Source organism: Calliphora vicina, chromosome 1 (assembly GCF_958450345.1).
Source record: "Calliphora vicina chromosome 1, idCalVici1.1, whole genome shotgun sequence".
Classification (NCBI taxonomy): Eukaryota; Metazoa; Arthropoda; class Insecta; order Diptera; family Calliphoridae; genus Calliphora; species Calliphora vicina.
Genome location: NC_088780.1, coordinates 45,488,505 through 45,513,431, shown reverse-complemented (window position 1 = coordinate 45,513,431; position 24,927 = coordinate 45,488,505). Strand labels below are relative to the sequence as shown.

Below are 24,927 nucleotides of genomic sequence, written 5' to 3'. Positions count from 1 at the left end.
CTTCAATTTTTCTAAAATAAAAATTTAAAAAAAAAAATATATAAAATGTTTGACATTTTTTTTCCGAAATCAAAAACTTTTTTCAAAAGAAAGCTTAGATATTTTCCTTGAAGACCTATTTGATCGATTAGTGGGATGCGAGCTGGATATCTATCAAAATAAATGTTTTGTAACTCAAAGCATAAAATGTTTGACCTTTTTGCAAAATCAAAAACTTTGTTGACTTTTTCAAAATGAGACCTTATTGTGAAATTTTCAGTATTTCTACAGATCATTTGCAACACAAAACTACGCTAACATAAAAAAAAATAAATTAAAATTTTAGTAGTTTCGTTGGGAAACAAAAACTTTTATTGTTGTTATAAAACAACGACAATAGTCAACTATATAAATATTGTCGTGTAGTACCTAATTTAAAACGCAAAATTAATAGAACTGAAGTGTTTTGAATTATTAAAATTAACAAAATAGTTTATTTAATTTCAGTAGTAAATAGAAAACCAAATAGAACACATCATAAGCACAACGCTAGAAATAAAATAATCATTTATTATGTCTAGTACTACAGATAACATACCCCTATGGCTGAAATCAAATTTATTTGAGAATATTTTACACGAAACTTTGGGAGGCTTTAAAAAAATACTTAACTTTAAAGCTTTTCCCGCTTTAGCGCCAGGAGAAAATTACGCCACTCTCATGATAAAAGTAGTAATAGAAGTTCTACTTAATAATGGCGATAAGCATGAACAAAGTTTTATGCTGAAAGTAGCTCACGATACTGAATTGTATCGCAAAGAGATGAGCAAATGGGATATGTTCACCACCGAAGCGGGTATGTATCAACAAATTGTGCCCGAATTTGAGAAAATGTATGCCGATGTTGGTGAGAAAATTAAATTTGGTGCATTGTCCTACAAATTGCCCATACAACAGGATTATATACTTCTGGAAGATCTTTCGAAAAAAGGTTTCAAAAACTCTCCTAGACAGGATTGTTTAGACATGGAACATTGCAGAGCAGTTTTGAAAAAGATGGCTCAATGGCATGCTGCTTCAGCAGTTAGAATTGAAAAGAAAGGACTTTACGAACACAAATTTTCGAAAGGAATGCTAATAGAAAATGGCAAAGATCTTTTCAAAACCATGCTCGACAGTTCCCTAAAGCATTTACTCAACTCGGTCAGGAAACTGCCTAATCATACAGAATACCTACAGCAGCTGGAAGGCTTAAGGGAACACATAACCGATTTATTTTACGAACAATGTTCCCTCGATGAGCAAGAATTTAATATTTTGAACCACGGAGATTGCTGGTCTAATAATATTATGTTTCAATATGACAAAGAGGGAAAACTGCAAGAAACTTATTTTGTAGACCTACAAATACCAAGTTATGGTTCTCCAGCTCAAGATTTGTTGTACTTCATTATATCTTCAGCTCAATTGGACATCAAAGTTAATAAATTTGATTATATGATTAAATACTATCATGATAATTTAGTAAATCATTTAAGGATTTTAAAATACGGAAAGTCTGTACCAAATTTAAGGGATTTACATACAAGTTTAATAAGACATGGTAAATGGGGTTAGTATGATGCTATTATATTATTAGATCTAAATTTATTTATAAAATTATTGTTTTAACATTAAGGTTTACTTGCTGCTCTTGTTACCATGGCTGCTGTTTTGTGTGATCCCACCGATAAAGCTTCGGCGGATAATTTAATTGGTGATTGTCAAGAAGCGGATAAATTTAAGGAAATGATGTTTTCTAACGAACGTATTAGCAAGCATTTACAAGTGATTTTACCTTGGTTTTGCTATAGAGGAGTTCTTGACCATTAAGTGCTGATAACATTATAATATAAGAATTAACTCTATTAAATAAAACTGTAGAACCCAGACGAAATTATTATCTACTAATAAATATATATGAACAAATTAACACACTCAAACAGTAATCATTGCAAACAAATTGTTTTGAAAATATGTATATATTAATTAATATATTATGTAATAGTTAATGGCCACTCATGTTCTGTGTTGAATATTTAAAAATGTATATTTTGGAAATCAGAGATTAATGCTTAAACGTTCTATAATTAATATTGGAAACGTATTTCCCGGCTGTCTGAAATATGTTCTTGATATCCACCACAACATTGAAATATTGGCCGGTTACCTACATACTTTTGTATTCTTTGTCCTTCCGTCTCTCCGTTTGTCTGCATGTCGAAGGCACAATAAGGCCTAGAGGGAAGGACTCAGTCGATGAAATTTTACAAAAATATAATCTGTTGATCAGAAATATTTTGTATTGAAAAATGTGGGACAATCTCCAAAAAAGTTAATATTTCATTCTGTGTAAAATTCAAAGAATCGGTTCACACTTTCTTCAAGTTCGCATATAAACATTGTCCCAAAGTACGGCACTATATTACATAGAATATCAGCCAGTTTCTCAGATGAAGGGAAAAAACTCCAATACTACCTAACGAAATTCTAAAAGATAACGCTAACGCCAGTTTAATTTTTTCAAAAACTCTCAATGTGTAATCAATAAATTAATATTTCATCATAGACTGATTTATCATAAAGAAAATTACACTGTGCAACAGTTCAAATCGGCGGGGGTTCTGCCCACCGGGAAAAGTTAGATCGGTAAAAGTAAATTTATACGTGTCCCGGCGTTTTGCTGGGTCAGGTGTATGAATCGAGATATATCGATTTGAAGTTAGTAAGTATAGTATATAGATATACTTAATTTGTGTCGAATTTAAGTATGATAAAGCTATTTATAAGATATTTATGAGTACTTAACTGATTTTCAGAAGTGTACCTTATATGGGAGCTATTGTCAAATATGGACCGATATTCACAAAATCCTGTAGTATGATTTCAAAATATAAATTAGAGATTTGTATAAAATTTTGTTTTGATATAGATATTTTTCAGATATTTATGTAGGTTAATATGTTTTTCGGAAGTGGTCCTTATATGGGAGCTATAACCAATTATTGGCCGATCTTCATAGAATTTGGTACAGCGTTTTTGGTATATATGGCGACTATTTATGACGAATTTGAACTTAATAGCTATATTTATAAGACATTTATGCTAATAAAATAGACAAATTAACAAAATATACATATTTCGATTCAAAATGTATGCATGTAAACAACACACTCTTTGTTTTGTATTTTTTTTTCGACATAAAAAATAATAGGTATACATGTGGTTTGTATTTCTATAAAAGAGAAGAAAATTTGTAAATTGGTTTAAACCAAACTTTTTATTTTTTAAGTTGCAACTTCAAGAAAATCCCCATATTACTACTTTTGCTACAACAAGTGCTAAATTGTCATGACTTATTGTAGGATAGTAAGTGAAGTTTTTGTTGAGAATATAAAATATTTTAAATTTAAAATAGTTTTTAAAAAAAAAAAATATAAAAAATACTTAACACGTCTAGGATTCGAACCAAGTCAATCTTGTAGTCCACTGTTCTACCGACAACACCACTGCGTAGCTATCTGATTCTATGTAAATTATTTTTAAATATAAATAACAGTTTCCTTTCCGTTTTAAACAAAATATTTAAAAATAAATTCGACCAATTGACAAAATATAACTGTTACTTACATTTTTTGTTTATTAACACTTTCACGTATGCGGTCACCGGTGCCCCAAGATTTTCTTTAAATTATTCTCAATATAGAGCGAAATTTTGAGTTCACAGATATAGTAAATGGTTATTTCCAAAGAAAACTGATTTATTTTTAAGAATTTCATGGCACTGCCTGCCAAAAAGATAATATCCTGCGAAAACAATTTTTCCATTTTTCATCAAAAATTATCAATATATGTACGTCGAAATAAAGCGTGTGGTGAACTCATTGCTATAAAAATTACAGCGGTTTAATACTGTGCCTGAAAGGGTTAATTTAGATTTTTTGGACGTTACTTAAAAAGTAAAAACATATTCTTTAATCACATGCAAAAGTCTATTTGACTGTTAAAAGTGTTAAATTCCAAGTGTAAAATAAGAAATGAGTGATTTATCAGATTTTGATAGTGATGTTCCATCAAAGATCCAGACTTTACTTATGAAGAAAGCCCACCAAGTTGTGGACAAAATGACTTAAATGAAACTCTAAATACATGTAATTCATAAAATTTTACCGGTAATGCATAATAGACTTCAATTTAATGATACTGATTTTTTTCAGTATTCAGTAAAATTTTACTGAATACTGATTTTTTTTTTCAGTAGTCAGTAAAATTTTACTGAATACTGATTTTTTTTTCAGTAATCAGTAAAATTTTACTGGTAATGCAATCTAAATTTCATTACCAGTAAAAATTTACTGAATACTGCAATGCTTAATGCATTAGAAATATAATGCAGTGTGCCCATGTATGATGTATGGTAACTTAAACAGATTATGATCATAAACATAATTGCAGTAACCCTAACATTGTCAAAACACTTGTAAACATTTTGAAATGGTTATGGTAAACATATACAACTATATTTTTTCTCTGGCTATAGTATTAGATGATTTTAAATGAGTTTTGTAAGATAACTAATGAAAAGAATTATGAAAAACTGATTTTCCAGGGTCCCACTCAATGAAAACCAAAAATACCACTTTTCTTTATTGACTATGTTGTATAAATATTACTGCAAGAAATTACAATTCTAGGACTTGAACCAATGAAAATAAAAGGTACGGAATAAAATATTTCTTATTTAGCTGGCGAAATATTAGAAGAATCGCAATTAATAATCAAAATATTCACTTAGATTATAATTGAGTTGAATGTGATGGACAATGTGATTTTGAAACGATCGTCGAAAGTGATATTGAGGATTATATTTATAATGATTACATTGAAATAGATGAAGGTCATGATCTTAAAATATATACATATAAATGATGTTATTAACCGCGTACGTAAGTGTTGCAAAATATTTAATAAATCGAATGATAAACACAAATATTGCAAACTAACGTTGCACAGTGGGGGTTTAACAATAAATTATTAAAAAACCGACATCACAATTCGAATAATTCGATTAATTATTCGAATAATTCGATTAATTTTAAACGTGTGATCGAATTATTCGAACAAGTTTAAATCTCTTATTCGAATTATTCGTTTTATTCGAACAAGAGAAAAATCGAATAATTCGAATACCCTAGTGGATACCTATATTAGAGGTAATTTCAGGTATAGAGGTATTTATAAGGATTCAAAAAACATCAATTGTATTAATTTTTGATGCAAAATCCATTGGTGAAATCTACACAGAAAAATGTGCTCAAAATCCGCGTCTTTAAGTGCGTTGAACCATCACAAGGAGTGAAAATTTTCCAAATAAAAGGACGCCATTATTTTTATTTATGCAAAAACCTTCAGAAAAATTATGATACCCGAAAAACTAAAGAAACTAAAGAAAAGTTTCTTTAGTGATACGGGAAAAGATCACAGTAAAGTAGAATCATATAGACCCATTAGCCTATTGTCAAATATATCAAAGCTATTCGAAAAACTGTTAATGCACAAGTTAAAGCCGATAGTGAATCATTTTGATTATATTCCAACTCATCAATTCGGATTTCGAGAAAAACATAACACCATAAAACAAACTCACAGGTTGGTAGAAATCATAACCAACACATTTGCATAAAAAAAATATTGTTGTGCACTCTTCATCGACGTTTCGCAAGCCTTCGACAAAGTATGGCATGAAGGATTATCGATAAAAATAAAACAATATTTACCAGTGAACACACACAAGCTTCTAGAAAGTTATTTAGGTCATCGAAAGTTCGTTCTTAAAGTGGGAGACTTCATAAGTTCATCACAGCCTATTGAAGCAGGCGTAACCCAATGAAGTATACTGGGTCCCTTCCTATATTTGCTATATACTTGTGATATGCCTACAAACAGCCGAACCCACATATCAACTTTTGCTGATGACACATCTATACTAGCCATTCATGAAAACTCCAAAGAAGCATCTGTTCTTTTACAAGACCATATACTCGACATAGAAAGGTGGTTAAAACAATGGAGAATAAAAGTAAACGAGCAAAAATGTTTACATCCCACTTTCACATTGCGTAGAGAATCGTGCCCTCCAATCCTAATAAATAACAAGTAAGAGTACTATATTCGGCTGTGCCGAATCTTAAATACCCTCCACCTAAATATGATGGTATAACAACTGAAATAATATAACAATTGTTAGAAAGACTAGTTTACGCAGAAGATATTTTATTTCAAATGTACAAAAAATTGTATTTAATTCAGCAATTTATAACTCAAATTCCTATTAGGACGTATGAAATTTAACAATTTATATACTTAATAATTAGTTAATACGGTTGAATCAACATTTTTCCCTTTTAACCTCAAGTGGATATTTGTGCAGGTTTTTTTTCTGAAGTAGTTCTCTTATGGAGGCTATGACCAATTATGGGCCTATCATCATAAAATTTGGTACATCGATTTTCTATATATATTGAATAAATTTGTTTCGAATTTCAACCTGATAACTATAATTGTAAGAATTTTTTTTTTAAGGATTTTAGTGATTTTCGGGAGTGGACCTTATATGGGAGCTATTGTTAAATATGGACTGATATTCACAAAATCTAGAAGTATGATTACTGGATACAAATTACTGTGCGTAATTTCATTTTGATATCGATATGTTTTAAATATTTTTTAAGGTGAATATCTTTTTCGGAAATGGGCCTTATAGGGGATCTATGACCAATTATCGGCCAATCTGCATAAAATTTGGTACAGTGATATATATGTATATGAGTATGATTTTTGTCGAATTTTAGCATGATAAAGGAATTTATAAGAGATTTATGAGTAGTTAACTGATTTTTGGAAGTGGACCTTATATGGGAGCTATGGTCAAATATGGACCGATATTCACAAAATCCAGTAGTATGATTTCTAAATATAAACTATGGATGTGTGTGAAATTTTGTTTTGATATTGATATTTTTTAGATATTTATGTAGGTTATTGTGTTTTTCGGAAGTGGTCCTTATATGGGAGCTACAACCAATTATCGGCCGATCTTCATAGAATTAGGTACAGCGATTTTGGTATATATGGGGATTATTCATGTCGAATTTCAACTTGATAGCGATATTTATAAGACTTTATGCTTATTTAAGAGATTTTCGGAAGTGTACTTTATATGGGGGCTATGGTCAAATATGGGCCGATCCACGAAAAATTTTGTAATATAATTTGTTTTACCACGAAACTTATTTTTGCTGAATTTTATGTGGATATTCCTATTCTGTAGGCATTTATAGACCATAGAACCATATTTCGGGAAGAAATTTGTATGGGGGCTAGGAGAAATCATGGACCGATTCTTATAATTTTCACCATAGTTACTCCTTTTATCATAAAAGTAACGAGTGCAAAATTTTATGATAGTAGCTGCAATATATTTACAAAAAATGTCCAAAAATATGTGAAAATTATCAATTTTTTTTTTAGGTTGTCCCACATTTTCATTCATAACTTTGGTTCCACTATACCGATTTTGCTGATTTTCAATACCAAACTGCTTAGGACAATAATAAACAATTTTCTTGCAACTCTACTAAGTTTGTTTGCGTATTTTGGACGTGAGCGTGTTTTACACAGACGGACAGACGGACAGACAGACGGACATGGCTCAATCGACTTAGAATTTCATAAGGATCAATAATATATATACTTTGTTGGGTCTCAGATGAATATTTCTCAATGTTACACACGGAATGACAAACTTATATATACCCTCATTCACCACTGATGGTGGTGGAGGGTATAATCATATAATACCTCAACAAACTGAAGTTAAATATCTAGGTCTGCATCTAGACCGACGTCTTACCTGGAAAAAGCATATACATAGATACGAAATTGACTCAAATGAAGTTAAAATTACTACAAATTTACTGGCTAATTGGTAAAAACTCGAGATTGAGTTTAGATTGCAAACTTTTGCTGTACAGCTCAATAATAAAACCCATATGGTGCTATATGGGGCACGGCCTCAGCTTCTAATATTGAAAAAATTCAAAGATTCCAAAATAAAATATTAAGAATCATAACATCAGCGCCTTGGTATGTGAGAAATATTAACATTCATAAGGACCTAGGTCTTCCTGGTGAAAAATTAAATAAAAAACCAAGCGGAGTCATATTTGAAAAAGTTAGAAGTTCACCCAAACCCACTTGCAGAAACATTAATGAGAAGTAATGGATATCCGACTAAGCAGAAGGAATCCAACAGACCTGCGCTGATGATAGGATCTATAAATTAAACATAATTTTTCGTCCAACTGTGGTGGGACGTAATAAAAATTAATATTTAGATTTAAGATTTGAACAAATTATTGATAGTTCACATTATTTTGGGAAGATACAATAAATAAAATATGAAAAAAAACCCGAAAAACAGATGAAGTGACCTGGTCACAAACGAACTCTAATAGACTTACTTCAGGCAAAGGTCGAAAATAGTAATTATCTTAATTAAAACAACGATGTCACCTCTATCTATACATATAAGTCATGTATTTCATTTAATTGATTCAAGTCAAGTGATTCTGAATCGGTTGGTATACTTTAAGTTGGGTGTTAGAATAATACTTTTGGGCGTTACAAACATCAGCACAAAAGCATAATACGCTCCCCACTATGGTCATGTGACAGTGTTAATTCTGTTTTTATGAATATTTTCATGTGTCTCCCTCTCAACACTCCAACTATATATCCCGGCATATGATGGTCACAAAAACCTTGATAATCCGGCACAGTGATCGGAAGAAAATTGGTAATAAATCTCTCTCTTTTTAACTACTGGTCCGATTGTAAAATGATGTACAAACGAATCGTTCTGGAGGACAAGGTGAGATATCGGTTGTGAAAGTTATCCACCTTTAGTATGCAAAGCTTTTGTAAAGCTCGTAACTTGTACAAATTCGAATAGATATTAAATGAAACTTTATTATAAAGCAAATATACTTCAAATAAGATAATTTCGTTTCAAATATCTTTCGTAATAGTTGTCAAAATATTTTTTAAAACTATATTTTATATCTAGTAAATTCCAAACAAAAATGGAAAATTTTTTTCCAAAATCTCAATCCGTCTAGTTGTTAAAAAGATCAAATTCAAAATTTTGAAATGAGTATGAAAGTGCACAAATTTTGAACAAAATTAAGTAATTTTTTTTTTTAATTTTTCTCAAAGATTTAAAAAAAAATAATATTGAAAAGAACTAGCTACAAATAATATTAATATCAAAAATTATTACGTTACTAAATCCAAAAATTAAATATGTATTCATGAGGGTAGATGAAATATGAAAACCTAATTTTTTAACAATATAAGTATCATTCAGAGAACAAAAAAAACTTGTGTTATTAAAATAAAATTTTTTTATTTAAAAAAAAATGTTTTTATCATTTTTTACGAAAAAACTCTTTTTGTAATATTTTATAATTTATTCAAGCCTTTAAGTATCCAAAAACTATACAAATATGACATCACCATCTTAATATCTATCAATAACCCGTAACAAATTAAAAAGCACCAGCAGTAACAAACACTACAACAAAACAGAAAAGAATGTGTAACAGCTGTAAGTATAAGAAATAATGAGAAGCGCATAGTAAGCAATATTTAATATAAACAAATCTAGTAGATAATTTTTCAAGAGCAGTCACGTGCGCAGTAGTATTTTAAACTGCAATAGATAATAAGATATGACATACACAATAAATATATACAAAAGTCATGTCACCAAATTTTATAACGATCAGTCCATAATTAGTCATAACTCCCATATAAGACCCACTTCCAAAAGTAATTTTAACGAGTATAGATTTCTTAAAAATGTTGGATTAAAAAGAAAACTGTTTATAATCATATACTTGGTGTCACATGGTCGGGCTTGGCCGCCTATACTTTCTTACTTGTTTTAATTTAAAAATTTCGGTTTTTGATATATAGACTTTTCCAATTTATGTCTCAAGAATTGATCTTTCAGCTTTTGAATGAAATGTGATTTATTGTGATTAATGTTGTACATTGTATGATTTAAAAGTTATTTACAGTTATGTATGTGCAATTTTGTGAAATTTTAAAAGTATTTTAAAAGCGTCTAAAGTCAAAATGTCTTTGATAGTAAATTTCGTTAATGACAAATCTTAAAAGTGCAGTTTTCTGTCCACTTTGGCTTGGATTCTCCCTATTGAGAAATACAACAAAGTTTTTGTAATCAGAATTATAAGAACCCTCTCGAAAATCTCTTATCGATCATAGTTTTAGTAACGAGATAAAATTCAGCAAAGTTTTAATATTGAAATGAATTCAAAGAGACAGACCTTTAAGTAATGCACGAAAGTGTAGCGTATTTTAGATTCAATATGCCAAATGTAGCTAGTTTCTAACTCAATTTTTTTAATTCATATATTTTTTTAAATTGATATCGTATCTCTCTTTATATTTCCTGCTTCTGATAAAGTATTTCGTTATTTTCTGTAAGTTGAAAAAAGCTTTTGTGAAAGTTGTGCGAATAGCAAGTTCAAATTGTAATTTAATGTTGAGAGAAAAAGCTTCAAGCTTTCTCTCAGATTGAAGTTATCATTGTGTTTATTTTACAATCCGAACAAATTTTATATAAATTTTTTTTAATTATGTTTCTTAATTTCTAATCAAAATATTAATAGTTGTTAGGAAAAAATTTGAGAAAAAACAAAAACTAGATTAATAAGCATCCAACGAGTGCAACAACCTGAAATTTGTTAATTTTATAATACTTATCGTTGTCACTTTTTTATAGAGAGTTTTTTTTTAGAGAAGAATCCAGTCCGACATCCACAGAATTTAAAATATTACTGTGTATATGAAATCTTCATCTTTACACACATTACTAAAATAATCATATTCGTTGAAGTGGAGTAGTGCTTATCCTAATTAATCAGACCAAACCAGAATCCAGTCGAATTGAGTTTTTATAACCTTTCGAAGTTTGACTATTTCTGATCGTTTTTCCATGTGAGAAGCTCTATACCGAGAGGATATTTGTATCAGTTCTAGGAGATATAATTTCTATATTTTTTATAATAATATACGGGGCCTACGACCAATTATAGACCAGTCCTCATTCAATTGGATAAGGATTATGTGGAACTTATATTTCCCGCAATTAATCTCGATGTTATATGTTTAACAGATTTGTAAGTGGTAAAGTAATTTTCTACGGAAGAACTTTTCTGGGGACTAAGATCAATTATACCAATTAATGTAAAATTTAATGTATGAATTTTTTTTTCTTACTCAAGATCGTATCAATGTATCAAGATACATTTACATTGTTAAAATTTTTGATAAAATATTGATTATTAGCTCACGTTTGTCTTATCACACATTACTCATTTGGTGAATATTTGAATAATGTGATCAACATATAAATTTATTATGAAATTTCATTTGTAGGAGATAACTAAGTGAAATTGAACAAAACTATTAATGCTAAAATACCCATACTATAGTGCACATGCTGATTAGTGTATTGCCCAAATTAAAAGAGCTTTTTTTAAATTTGTGTATAAAAGCTTTCGACTACGGAACTAATTGTATACATTCTCAATTTCAATAACGCGCAAAATTTACTACTAAAAAAACAAAACAAACAAGTTTTTTTTTTGCTTTAAAATTCTAAACAGAGAATATTTTTACTCAGTTGTATTTTGGCATCAACTGTGAGAACGTTAAATTTGATTTTGTCATTCTTTTGTCGTGATTTGTAATTATTTAAAGTAGTTATTTCTATTTGCACTTGTTTTGTTAGTACAATTATGGCTAATGATCAGGGATCGCCAGCAACTGGTACCGATATACCATTATGGATTGAGGCTTCATTATTTGAACCAGTTTTTAGAGAAATAGTTCCTGAGTTTCATCAAACTAAGAACTTTAAAGCAAAACGAGCTTTGAGCGCTGGTGAAAATTATGCCACAATTATGTTGCGCCTGGAGGCAGATATTGAATTAAAAGGTATGTATTTAAACAGATATTTACAATAAATAAAATTTAATGGTATAAGTCGAGTGTGGTTGTCCTCTATTTTACTAAATAGTCCACAGAATATAAAATCATATTAATACCCTTTTTAGTGGTTCAGTTTAAGAAACCAAAATTGTTTTTAAATTCTTATCTTATCAAAGAATTAGATTGAATCTGAGAAATGGTTTTATTAAATATTTTAACTTTCTTTTAGATGGCTCATCAAAAACAATTACCCTTATGTTAAAGACAGCTCATGACAATGAAATGTTCCGTGAAATGATGAAAAATCACGATATCTTTGATGTCGAATCTACAATGTATCGTGAGGTAGTGCCAGAATTTGAACAGATGTACAAAGATGTTGGGGCTGAAGTAAAATTTGGCGCCAAATCCTACAAACTGAGCATCGATCAACCTTACATACTCTTAGAGGATTTAAAACCCAAAGGTTTTATAAATGTCAATCGCCTGGAAGGTTTAGACATGGAGCACACTCATTCCGTGCTAAAGAAGCTAGCGCAATGGCATGCAGCTTCTGCTGCTCGTGTCGCCACCAAGGGCGCCTACGATAGAAGTCTTTGTGAAGGCTTCTTTAAAGAAGAAACTCGTGAAATAGTGAATGCCATGTTTGCCGGTTTGAATAAAATCCAAATGGATTGTATGAAATCATTTGATGGTCACGAATTGTACTATGAGCGCATGTATGAGAAAAAGGATTGCCGAATGGACGAATGGTTCGAGGCTAGTAAGGTGGACTTGAGTGAATTTAATGTTTTAAATCATGGTGATTGCTGGTCCAACAATGTTATGTTTAAGCATGATGCTTTTGGTAAAATTAAAGAAACATATTTGGTTGACTATCAAATACCCCGTTATGGTTCACCAGCTCAAGATTTATACTATTTTCTGCTTTCGTCCACCAAATATGAATTGAAAATTAAACACTTTGATTATTTCATTAAATACTATCATACTGAGCTATTGGATCATCTTAAGTTATTGAATTATTCCAAAAAGCTGCCCACATTAAAGGACTTACATATTATGCTGCACAAATATAATCCATGGGGTAAATATCCATTTTAAATGATTAGCTAAAGTTCGAGTTATGTTATTGTTTGAACATTTTCTCTTAGGTTTATCTACAGTAACTGGTGTTATGGCTGCAGTTCTTTTGGATCCCCAAGAGGATGCTAATATAGACAACTTTATTGGCGAGAGTGATGCTGGCATCAATTTAAAAATCCAGATGTATTCAAATGCCCGTTATCGTAAACATAGTGAAATGATTTTACCTTGGCTGTACAATCGTGGTGCTATATAGAATTACTATTTATGAGTGTACTTACAGTATGTATATTTTAGAATGCTTATATAAATATGTAGGTTTTTATTTAATTAAAACAAAATTAAATTGTACATACATTCTAGTAACTAAGTAATCTAAATGATGTGTTTTTAGTAAATAACTACATTATTGTTTTTGTTAGCAAATACATATTTTTTACATACATGTATATAATTAAAAACAATATTATTTTCCATGAAATTTTATCTACGAATTTTTGTAAACGGAAGTTAATAAAACACTTAATTTTAATTAAACATATTGAATAGAATAGCGTTTTGACATTTACAGGGGAGTTACATTGAAGAAATTTTATTAAATTGTTGTATTTTAAATCACACCACATTAATTTTTCCACTTATATCATCTACCATCTAAATATTCCGTTTTACACAAACTACTGAAAATATAACTTTTAAAAATTAAATACCGTCACTGGTTTGAGCCGAAAATTTTCCAAGTATAATCCGAATAAAATAGTTTTATTGACGGCCTGATAAATTAAGGGGAACATTATTAGATCAATGGAACTGTTTTCGTAGTAATAAAAGGTCTGATGTCTTCCCTGGTGAAAAAATTCCGTATGTTACAGTTGTCGCTGAATTCAAAATCTTTTGCCAAGTGAAATCGTTCCAGAGTCACATTTTCGCCCAAAAAACAGCAAAAATGTTCTATTTTTGAAATTTTTATTTTATTTATTTATTCACAACAACAGTACAAAAAGGGAAATTAACCCTTAAGAGTACTTGGGGTCAAAATTAATGTGTTTTTCGTGATTTTAAAAGTTGAGGGTCATTTGGACCCCAAGTGCTATTAAGGGTTAATTTCCATTTTTTGTACAGTTATTATGAATACTAGACTTCATTTTATATTTTTCTTAAGTTTCATCAAAATCGGCCCAAAAATATATAATATTTCGCTATCTTTCCATGAGACATTCCAAATATTGAAAAAATTGACATTTGACCTTCACGATTTAAGGGTTAAAGTTTTCCGATTTTAGTAAAACTTTCAGACTATATTTAAAATTACCTGGACTATATTATTCTGAATAGCTTTTACTTAAAAATCAATACAGTAAGGAAATTCTGGTCATTCCACAAAATATGGCCAAAAAATTTGTTTTTCTCGAAAATCGCAAAATTTATATCGCAGGTACGGAAAAACTATAGGAGGTATTGACATACTTTTTTCACATTTTTATTCCCTATTATGTTGTCAATAAATCCCCATGTTATGATCAAAAAATTCTGAAATTTGTTTCACAAAATTTTTAAAAATTTGAAATTGGAATTTTGAAACTGCCGTTAAAAAAATTTTATTTTTTTGGTCATACCTGCGAATAGGTTAACGGTATCCTACGAGGACAAAAACTCATATACAAGTAAATATGGATATATTTTAAGTAAAAATAAGCTTTTATTTTAATATTTCTCAAAATATGTTCATTTTGTTCATAAATTTCTTGTTCTAGTGGCCTGAGACACGTGGCAAATGGCCTGGCGATTTTTTAATAACTTTAACATTTTTTCACCAATTTTTGTCTTTTATATCTTATTATAACGACAATTATGTACACATTTCGATTCTTTTAAATTAAATTGTAAAAGTCATTATTTAGTGGCAACATTTTTACAAAAACTGAAAAAATTGCATATTTTCCCCTTGTAAATGCACCACAAAACTTCAGCGTCGCTGTGCCACCAGTTAACGTTATCATATCATCCTAATATTTTACACAACGTGTTTCTACAATACATAGAACAATTCTAGAGGGGGGGACGGCCTGTACCTAGCAAGTTTTTTTCGTCCATACAATCTTGGAGCACTCTAATGTACATATTTTTACCCTAACTATAGAAAGAGAAAAGTTTTCTACTATTAATGTAGGAAATTTACATGAAAATTTATTAGAGTGTATATCATAATATATACTGAATCGGTGAATGTTTTGGATCAAAATATATGAACAACTTATTTTGATCTCGAAAAATTTAAATGTATGAATCCAGCAAGGTGACATTTAGCACTGATATTTTCTAATAATGGAACATACAAAACTAAACCAATATTCAGATAAAATTCATCACACAAATCCTGTCACAAAACTTCATGACGATCGTTTCTTAATTATCAGTATCCAACTAAAATTTAATACAAATACATTTCAGATATGAATTTTCATGAATTTTTTCTTAGCATATCAAAAGCGTTTTGTATGAACAAATCTATCTTCCTCCGCGACTACGGTGACTGTATCTTTATATTGGGACACCAAAAAACTTCTGCAAGCAATGAATCCAGCTTTTTTCAATTGCAATTAGTGTTTATAAACCGGTTAACCGAAAAACCGGTTTTTCTTCGAAATCTCGGTTTTTTGCGAACCGGTTAATTTAAAATGTTGATTTTCGGTTAAACGGTTTATCCGGTTTTTATCAATCGGTTAAACGGTTTTTAAAATTTGGGACTAAAATTAATAAATCTCATGTTTTTGTGCATTTTTTATATTCATTGTATAAACATTATTGGTCTGATTTGAAACCTAAACTGCTGATTTACAATACAAACCTCTTTAGATCAACATTTTTAAGAATTACAATGATTTTAAATAGTAGAGGACGATGAGTTTACTGAAAAACTTTTTCGGAATAAATTGCTCACAATGAAACTATTAAAGATTAAATTCCACATAATTCTAGAAGTTAAGCTAAATCTTACTACTGATTCATTATAAACTTTGTGATGATTTTTCCAAACGTTAAATTGAATTTGATGTATATAACTTCATTCAATAAATTTAACTTCATCAGTGTGTTTTGTTCTTAAAATTTAATTTCATTATTCATTTCGTAAGCTTACTGTAAAAAGTCCTTTTCAGGAGAGACAAAAAACGTTCAAAAATCCATGATTTGAAATATTTTTGAAATCTGATAATGGATTTTTATAAATTATTTGGTATGATTTATAATGACAAATAATCACAGCTTAGAAGAAGCGCGTTTGCATCTTATAGGTAATTTTTTGGGACTTGTAACAATTTATGTTTCATATCATAAAGTCGAGGTGATAATAAATTTTAAAATTATCAAATATTTAATTAAAAAAATTGATTTACATTTTTTGGTTGAAATTTAATGAATAAACCAATAATTAAAACAAGTATTATATATCTACTAACATATTTATACTCAATTCCATTTAAAATTTTTACAAAATAAAATGGACTTAGCTCTTTTGTATATTTATAGTTATTTAATTCCTGACTACTAAAAACTACAAATTTTAAAGCTGTGTATACTTTATAGGACATTTTATGTTTTCTACACATATATGACGGTTAACCGGTTTAACCGGTTTTTTCGATGTCGGTACAATATTCGGTTAACCGACAAACCGGTTTTTTGAAAAGTCGGTATTTTATAAACACTAATCTACTTAATTTCCAACAGTTTGGAAGCTATGGGCCAAAAATGGTGAAAAATGATAAAAAAAATTCCATTTTTCGATATTCGATGCAGATTTTTCGGGTTAGTGTGTTTTACACTTTTTTCGCCTAGTCTATAGCTAAAGAATTGTTCCATAATAGGTTTATTTATTGACTTGCTAGTAAGTACGTCTTACTTTTAAGTATACTTCCTCGTAATTTTCATGCCCTAACCACCCTATTTTACATTTTATTTTGTAATACTCTGCTCACTTTGAAAATATTTCCATACACATCTTTATTTATATGGAATATTTTTCGAAGACTTGGGAATTGATTTACAAAATAATCCCCTTAATCTTAATTAATCAAAAAAAAAAAAAAAACAAACTACAAAAGCTTTTCTATAAAAAAAAATAAAATATCCACAACTATTTATTTTTGTACTTAATACATGATCATCACTGTACAAAATCTCATTTAATACAGAGGGATTTGTGGAGAATATTGACGAAAAAGCTTTTTTAAATAAGAAATGTTCTTTTTTTCATTCTCAAGTTTTATGTTGCTGCATAACAACCGACATACTATCGGTGACAATTTTCTACTGGAAATTTATTTTCAAGCTTGAACCACCTACACAACAGTTATTCAGTTATAATTCCAACGGAGTGTGATTAAGTTTCAGTTATTAGTTTTGATTTAAACAAAAGACTAATTAATTAAAATAATAACATATTAAGATCTTATTTTATTGTAATTATATCAGCATTTGTAGCGTTTTACATAATGTCGGGTGAACAAAATACTGCTCCAGTTATACCAACATGGATTAAAGCATCATTATTTGAACCAGTTTTTAAGGAAATTTTTTGTAATTTTCAGGAAATAAATGACTTCAAAGCCAAACCTGCCCTAAGTGCTGGTGAAAATTATGCCACAGTAATGTTGCGTTTAGAAGCGGAAATTGAAATGACAGGTATAACGACACAACGCTCACTTTCTTAAACTATTCATAACTTAAAAATTTAAATAATATTTCTTAAAATATTCCGAAAAACTTTCACAGACGGCTCCTGCGAATCAATTACATTAATGTTAAAAACAGCACACGACAGTGAAGCGATTAAAGAAGTGGTGAAGAATAACAATGTATTTAATGTAGAAACTATAATGTATCAAGAAGTGGTGCCGGAATTGGAACAACTATATAAAAAGGCAGGTGTCGACATAAATTTTGCACCCAAATTTTATGAAATAGACACCGAATATCCACATTTACTTTTAGAAGATCTTAAACCTAAAGGCTATACAAACATTAATCGTTTGGAAGGTTTGGATATCCAACATACCCAAGCGGTACTAACAGTTTTGGCACAATGGCATGCCGCTTCAGCGGTGCAAATTGCTACAAAGGAAAATTACAAGCCCATATTATTCGAAACTTACTTCAAAGAAGAAAATCGTGAAATGATGAGCAAAATATTTGATAGTCTGACAGCAGCTTTTCTAAAATCAGCCAAAAATTATGAAGGGCATGAGTTGTATTATGAACGGTTGTGCCAGCACAAAGATGTTATACTAGATGAAATGTTTGAGGCAAATAAACAGGATGAAAATGAATTTAATGTTTTGAATCATGGAGATTGTTGGTCAAATAATGTCATGTTTAAACATGATGAATTGGGTAATATTGTTGGTACGTTTTTAGTGGACTATCAAATACCACATATTGGTCCACCTGCCCAGGATTTATATTATTTGCTGTTATCCTCAACACGATATGAGTTAAAAATAGAAAAATTTGATTATTTTATCAAATATTATCATGATCGTTTGATTGAAAATTTGATATTGCTAAAGTATCCAAAAAAACTGCCCACATTAAAGGAACTGCATATTATGTTGCATAAATACAATGCATGGGGTAATTACTTTATTATTGTTATATTATATGATTAATTAATTATTTATTTTTATGTCTTTCCTTCTGCAGCATATAATGCCAGCACTGGCATTATGGCAGCCGTGCTTTTGGATCCCAGCGACAATGCCAAATTGGATAATTATTTTAGCTACTCAGATGAAGCAGCCCAATTTAAAATGCAGTTATATTCAAATCCTCGTTATCGTAAGCATATGGAAATGGTTTTACCCTGGTTGTATTATCGCGGAACTTTTTAAATTATTATCTTTGTTAGATAGCAAAATTAATCTCAAATTGTTATAAATGTAATACAATCTACTCTATTATTGTAATAATTATACTCACTATCAAAATGATTGGGGTATTTTGGGTTTGTCATTCCGTTTGTCACACATCGAAATATGCAAATACAACAACAATTAGGGCTTCAAGGGCTTCACTTAGCCAGCAAAAAAAAATGTGTTCCAAAAACTGCCCACTGCGACGTTATTTACCATATGATAGTAAGAAAACTTTGCATGTAATTCAGAAATATATAGGGCTATAGAATTATGGAGCTTTTTCGAGGATCACTGTTTTGTTTTTTTTAGGATTTTTTACTAAAACCTAATTTTTTTTAAATTGGCCACGATTTGATTGGTCTGGGGGATCATATCCGACTAAGTGAGCCAAATTTTACTCTTTCCGGGTAGTATACAAATTGTATATAGTTCCGAAGAATTTTTTTTCTATAAAAGAATAAATATACATACATAGCTACGTTTTTTGAAAAAAGGCCATTTTTACATGTTCCAATTTTGGATGCGCGGTCAAGCCCGACCATATAATACCCTACACTAAGTAAAAGAGCAAAAAAAATGTTTCTTTTAAAATTTCAATAATTTAGTGTTTTTTGGAAGTGGGCCTTATATGGGGGCTATGACCAATTATGCACCGATCACCATGAAATTAGGTCATGTGATTTACGTCTATATTAAAGTTAACTATGTTGAATTTTGTGTGTTTACCAACATTTTTAAGCGATTTATGCACGTTAAAGTGATTTTCGGAAGCGGGTCTATATGGGAGCTATGACTAATTATGGACGGATCGTAACAAAATTTGGTGACATGAATTTTGTGTATATAAAACTTATTTGGAGCGAAATTTGTGTAGATACATAGATAAATTAAACATTTATGACCGATAAAGTCCAATTTCGAGGGGACATTTGTATGGGGGCTAGGTGAAATAATGGACCGATTTCAGCCAGTTTCAATAGTCTTGGTCCTTGGGCCAAAAAAGTAATATGTACCAAATTTGATCGAAATATCTTCAAAATTGCGACCTGTACTCTGCGCACAAGGTTTACATGGACAGCCAGCAAACCGGACGGACGGACGGACATCGTTTAATCGACTCAGAAAGTGATTCTAAGTCGATTGGTATACTTTAAGGTGGGTGTTAGACTAATATTTTAATAACATCTGCACAAACGCATAATACCCTCCCCACTATGGTGATGTAGGGTATAAAAACTATTAAAAAAAATTATATTGAAATTGTAAGTTGAACTTTAACACCGATAACACAATCCTGGTAGCTAAAGACTAAATAAGTTAATGCATATGCTTCCATCAGTTTAAGGTAGAGTTTCCAAGAAACCGATGAATTTCAAAACCGCGGTTTCGATTTTAAAAAATTGAAACTGATCGGTTTCTGTCGGTATTGTGATTATTTATTAAATATCAAAATCATTTGATAATATAGGAAAAGCAAACAAATTTAAAATTCAAACTTGACGGGTGTTGAAGACGATCAAGTAAAATTGGTAAATTTTCTTTTTATGGTACTTTTTTAATATATTAAATTAATTAGCTTATAAACATTAAAGTTGGCTAATATGCTTTTCAGTAAAGAAACAATGGTATTATGATACCAAAAAAGGAGAACTAAACTAAACTAAGGAGTACTTTTGCGTTCTTCAAAATGGTACTTTTTGAATTTTTTTGTAATATTGAACCCATAATCAGGAAATTACTTTGATTTCAAAAAATGGCACTTTGTCTTTTAATTGTACTTTTTATTATATTAAATTATTTTACTTATGTACATAATAGTTGGCTATAGTACTATTTCTTTATTGTACCGGGTCAGCCAGTACTCCATACTTTAATTGGATATTTGAAAAAACTAAGACTTTGTTAAAAAGTTTGTTTTTCATTTCTAAATTTTTAATTTTTCTACTAAAAATATATTAAAAGTAAAAACCGAAGAATAATTGTCGATTTTAGACCTTGAAAAACTGCGGTTTCGATTTCGATTAAAACCGAAAACGAAACTCTAGTTTTAGGGTACCATACATACATAGTTATTTGTATGCTCTCCCCAAAATTTAATTTATTAACACTCTAATTTTATAAATTAAAAGTCTAGTAATCGTAATTAATTACAAAACTAAAAATTAATTTAATATTTACTAATGTAAAGGGTACTTAAGATTCGACATAGCTCAATATATAACTCTTATCTGTTTTTAATACATAATACTTGATTGGAACTGCAACTCATTTAATAAACAGGAATATCAATGAAAAAGCTTTTTCAAATAAAATAAATTGTTCAGTTTTTAATTTGCAATTTTTAAGTTACAGCAAAACAACAAACTATCGGTAACAATTATTCAGCTATAATTTATAATTCTAACTGAGTGTGATAAAATTTTATTTATTAGCTCTGCTGTAAACAAAACTATCATTAATTTTAATAAAATAGTGCGATTTGTTTTGAGTACAATACAATTATATCAACATTTATTGCGTTTTAAATAATGTCGACTGAACCAAATACAGCTCCAGCTATACCATCATGGATTAAAGCATCATTATTTGAACCAGCTTTTAAGCAAATTTTTAGTAATTTTCAAGAAAAAAAGACTTTAAAGTCAAACATGCCGTAAGTACAGGTGCAAATTATGCCTCATTAATATAGCAGTTAGAAGCGGAAAATGAATTGAATGGTATGATACAGAGAAAATAAAATCGTACTTTTTATAGTAGTAACGCATTTACTTAGTTAATATCTATTTAAATTTATAAAAAAAATCGAATATAAAAGATATATTAATAGTAACCACTACTAATATATTGCAGATATAAACAAGAGACGTAAATGCAAAACATACTTATCGTTATTAGAACTCCCAAGACACAAATTTTAATATTGTATTTTTCATATTCCAAAAAACATGTACATTAAAAACAGCCCACCACAGTTAGGCACTTAAAGAAATGAATGTTAGTAATGAGGTGTTTAAAGTAGAAACTATAATGCATCGAGAAGTAGTGCCGGAATTGGAATAACTTTACAAAAAGGCTGGTGTCAACATCAATTTTGCACCGAAATTTTATGAAATATCCACCGAATATGCACATTTAGTTTTAGAAGATCTAAAACCTAAAGGTTATATAAATATCAATCGTTTGGAAGGTTTGGATATCAAACATACCCAAGCGGTGCTAACTATTTTAGCACAATTTCATGCCGCCTCAGCAGTAAAAATTGCCACAAAAGAAAATTACAAGCCCATGTTATTCGAAACTTTCTACAAAGAAGAAAATCGTGAAGTGATGAGTAAAGTATTGATACACCGACAGAAGCTTTTCTAAAATCTGCCAAAACTTATGAAGGACATGAGTTGTATTATAAACGGTTGTGCCAGCACAAAGATGTTATACTAGATGAAATGTTCGAGGCAATAAACTGGATGAAAATGAATTTAATGTTGTGAATCATGGAGATTGTTGGTCAAATAATTTCATGTTTAAACATGATGAATTGGGTAATGTTGTTGGTACTTTCTTATTGGACTATCAAGCAGCACATGTTGGTACTCCAGCCCAGGATCTATATTATTTTCTGTTATCTTTACCACGATATGAATTGAAAATTAAAAAATTTTATTACTTTATAAAATATTATCACGATCGTTTGACAGAAAATTTGACATTGTTAAAGTATCCCAAAAATCTGCCCACATTAAAGGATCTGCACATTACTTTGCTTAAATATAGTGCATGGGGTAAGTATTTTTTGTTTTCATAAATTGAGACTAATTTATTTGTATACATTTCCTTCTACAGCATATAATGCCAGCACTGGCATTATGGCAGCCGTGCTTTTGGATCCCAGCGACAAAGCCAATTTGGATAATTATTTCGGCAGCTCCGATGAAGCAGCCCAATTTCAAATGCAATTATATTCAAATCCTCGTTATCGTAAACATATGAAAATGGTTTTACCTTGGTTATATTATCGCGGAACTTTTTAAATTATTATCTTTTTTAGATAGCAAAATTTATAGCTAAATAATTGTGTTAATAGTCGTTTTATGTAAACCAAATACCTTACGGTCTACTCCGTAATTGTAAATAATATATTAATCCAGGCGCGGATCCAGAGGGGTGAAATAGGAATTGATTTTTCACTGTAACTTTGTAGGGGAGCCCAAAAATAATGAAAATCACCAAAATGTTGGCTTAAAAATGTAGGACTTCATAAATTATTATTAAATTGTTGATATATAAGTGATATTTTTTATTTATTTATTGACAATAAAATAGGGTTCTTATATAAGGGGTTAAAACCAATTATGGACCCATCCTCACAAAAGTTCGTAAAAAGATTAACGCGTTTATGTCCAATTTCATATTAATTATACTGTCTGCCATTTCAGAATTATAGGGTCGCTTTTCTGTTCCAATCAAAAAATCTTAATTTGTTGGACAGTATAATTAATATCAAATTGGGCAAATTAAGATTTTTTGATTGGAACAGAAAAGCGACCCTATAATTCTGAAATGACATATTGAGTATTTTTGTAGAATAAACTTATAGTTCAGCTGGTCTGAGTTTTTTTTTACAGTGGGTCAAAGTTTAATTTTTTGATCAAGGGATGTCTAAGAGAATTCTTATTGTCAGAGCTATATTGTGGATTTTTATGGGGATCATTGATCTTAACCTTCTAACTTCTTAGTTAACCTTCTAACTTCTTTAGTTTGACCCCTTTTTATCTGAACTATTTGGGACACATTTTGCTAAGAACAATAGGTAATAAGTTACATGGATAAGAAAAACACCTGTTTGACCACCTTTAACTCAGAGAGTTCTTGACCGATCTTGTTGAAAAATTGTGTCTTAATTACTATCCAATAAGACTAACCTTGATGCCGATCGAAAGACATCGATTTCAAAAGTTGACATGAAATCCCCCATATATACAAAATATGTCTTCAAGGAAAATATCTAAGCTTTATTTAAAAAAAAAGTTTTTGATTTCGAAAAAATAAATATTAAAAATTTTTTATTTTTTTTTAATATTTTTTTTTAAAGACTGATGAAAGAGCTATATAAGCTATTTGGGGCACATATAGGTAATAAGATACATAGATAAGAAAAAACACCTGCTTGGCGAAAATGTCAAATTTTGACCCTCTCTAACTCAGAGAGTTCTCGACCGACCTTGTTGAAAAGTTGCATCCCGATCAAAAGACATGGATTTCAAAAGTTGGTTCACTTGCCATGAAATGACCCATATACACTGTCTCAAACAATTGTCCGTACCTCATGCAGCTGAAAATATATTTGAGTATAATTCGAAAAATACTTATCCGATTTGAATAAAGTAAATGTTATTTTGGAGAAAAAAATTCGACAGTATAAAATAACTAATAAGAAAATGCTGAAAGATGTCATCGTTCAAGAATGGTGGAATATTGGTGCAGTAACTACAAAAAACTGGTTTTATCGATGAATAATCACTTAAGAGACGTAAAGGACACCACATTAATATTAATAATATTAAGGACATCACACATCATCATAATATGCATTTTATAAATAGATATCTTAATTTATTTATAGGGTACGGAACATTTTTTGAGTTAATATTTTGAACTATTTTTAATTTTTTTGTTAAAAATAAATGTGAACATTTTTTATTTTAGTATTAATTGGCAATTTTTATAATCACTTGTTGGACTTTTAAAAAACATTTACTTTATTCGAATCGGGTAAGTATTTTTCGAATTATAATCAAATACATTTTCAGCTGCATGGGGTACGGACAATTGT

The 24,927-nt window shown here is 29.7% G+C and overlaps 4 protein-coding genes across 4 annotated transcripts; all 4 read left to right on the top strand.

Annotated features, from left to right (window-relative positions):
• The first annotated feature begins 499 nt into the window (after window positions 1-499).
• On the top strand, window positions 500-1,961 carry LOC135948988 (uncharacterized). The gene is made up of 2 exons (XM_065498445.1): window positions 500-1,591; window positions 1,658-1,961. The coding sequence occupies exons 1-2, from the start codon at window positions 553-555 to the stop codon at window positions 1,849-1,851; spliced, it is 1,233 nt and encodes a 410-aa protein (XP_065354517.1). The 5' UTR covers window positions 500-552; the 3' UTR covers window positions 1,852-1,961.
• Window positions 1,962-11,807: 9,846 nt separating this feature from the next.
• Window positions 11,808-13,720, top strand: LOC135948987 (uncharacterized). Its single transcript, XM_065498444.1, has 3 exons — window positions 11,808-12,105; window positions 12,329-13,186; window positions 13,254-13,720. The coding sequence occupies exons 1-3, from the start codon at window positions 11,907-11,909 to the stop codon at window positions 13,439-13,441; spliced, it is 1,245 nt and encodes a 414-aa protein (XP_065354516.1). The 5' UTR covers window positions 11,808-11,906; the 3' UTR covers window positions 13,442-13,720.
• A 3,739-nt stretch (window positions 13,721-17,459) lies between these two features.
• Window positions 17,460-19,151, top strand: LOC135948986 (uncharacterized). Its single transcript, XM_065498443.1, has 3 exons — window positions 17,460-17,868; window positions 17,959-18,816; window positions 18,886-19,151. The coding sequence occupies exons 1-3, from the start codon at window positions 17,679-17,681 to the stop codon at window positions 19,071-19,073; spliced, it is 1,236 nt and encodes a 411-aa protein (XP_065354515.1). The 5' UTR covers window positions 17,460-17,678; the 3' UTR covers window positions 19,074-19,151.
• Window positions 19,152-21,434: 2,283 nt separating this feature from the next.
• LOC135959614 (uncharacterized) lies at window positions 21,435-23,539 on the top strand. The gene is made up of 3 exons (XM_065510599.1): window positions 21,435-21,467; window positions 21,530-22,876; window positions 22,938-23,539. The coding sequence occupies exons 2-3, from the start codon at window positions 22,615-22,617 to the stop codon at window positions 23,123-23,125; spliced, it is 450 nt and encodes a 149-aa protein (XP_065366671.1). The 5' UTR covers window positions 21,435-21,467; window positions 21,530-22,614; the 3' UTR covers window positions 23,126-23,539.
• The last annotated feature ends 1,388 nt before the right edge of the window (window positions 23,540-24,927 follow it).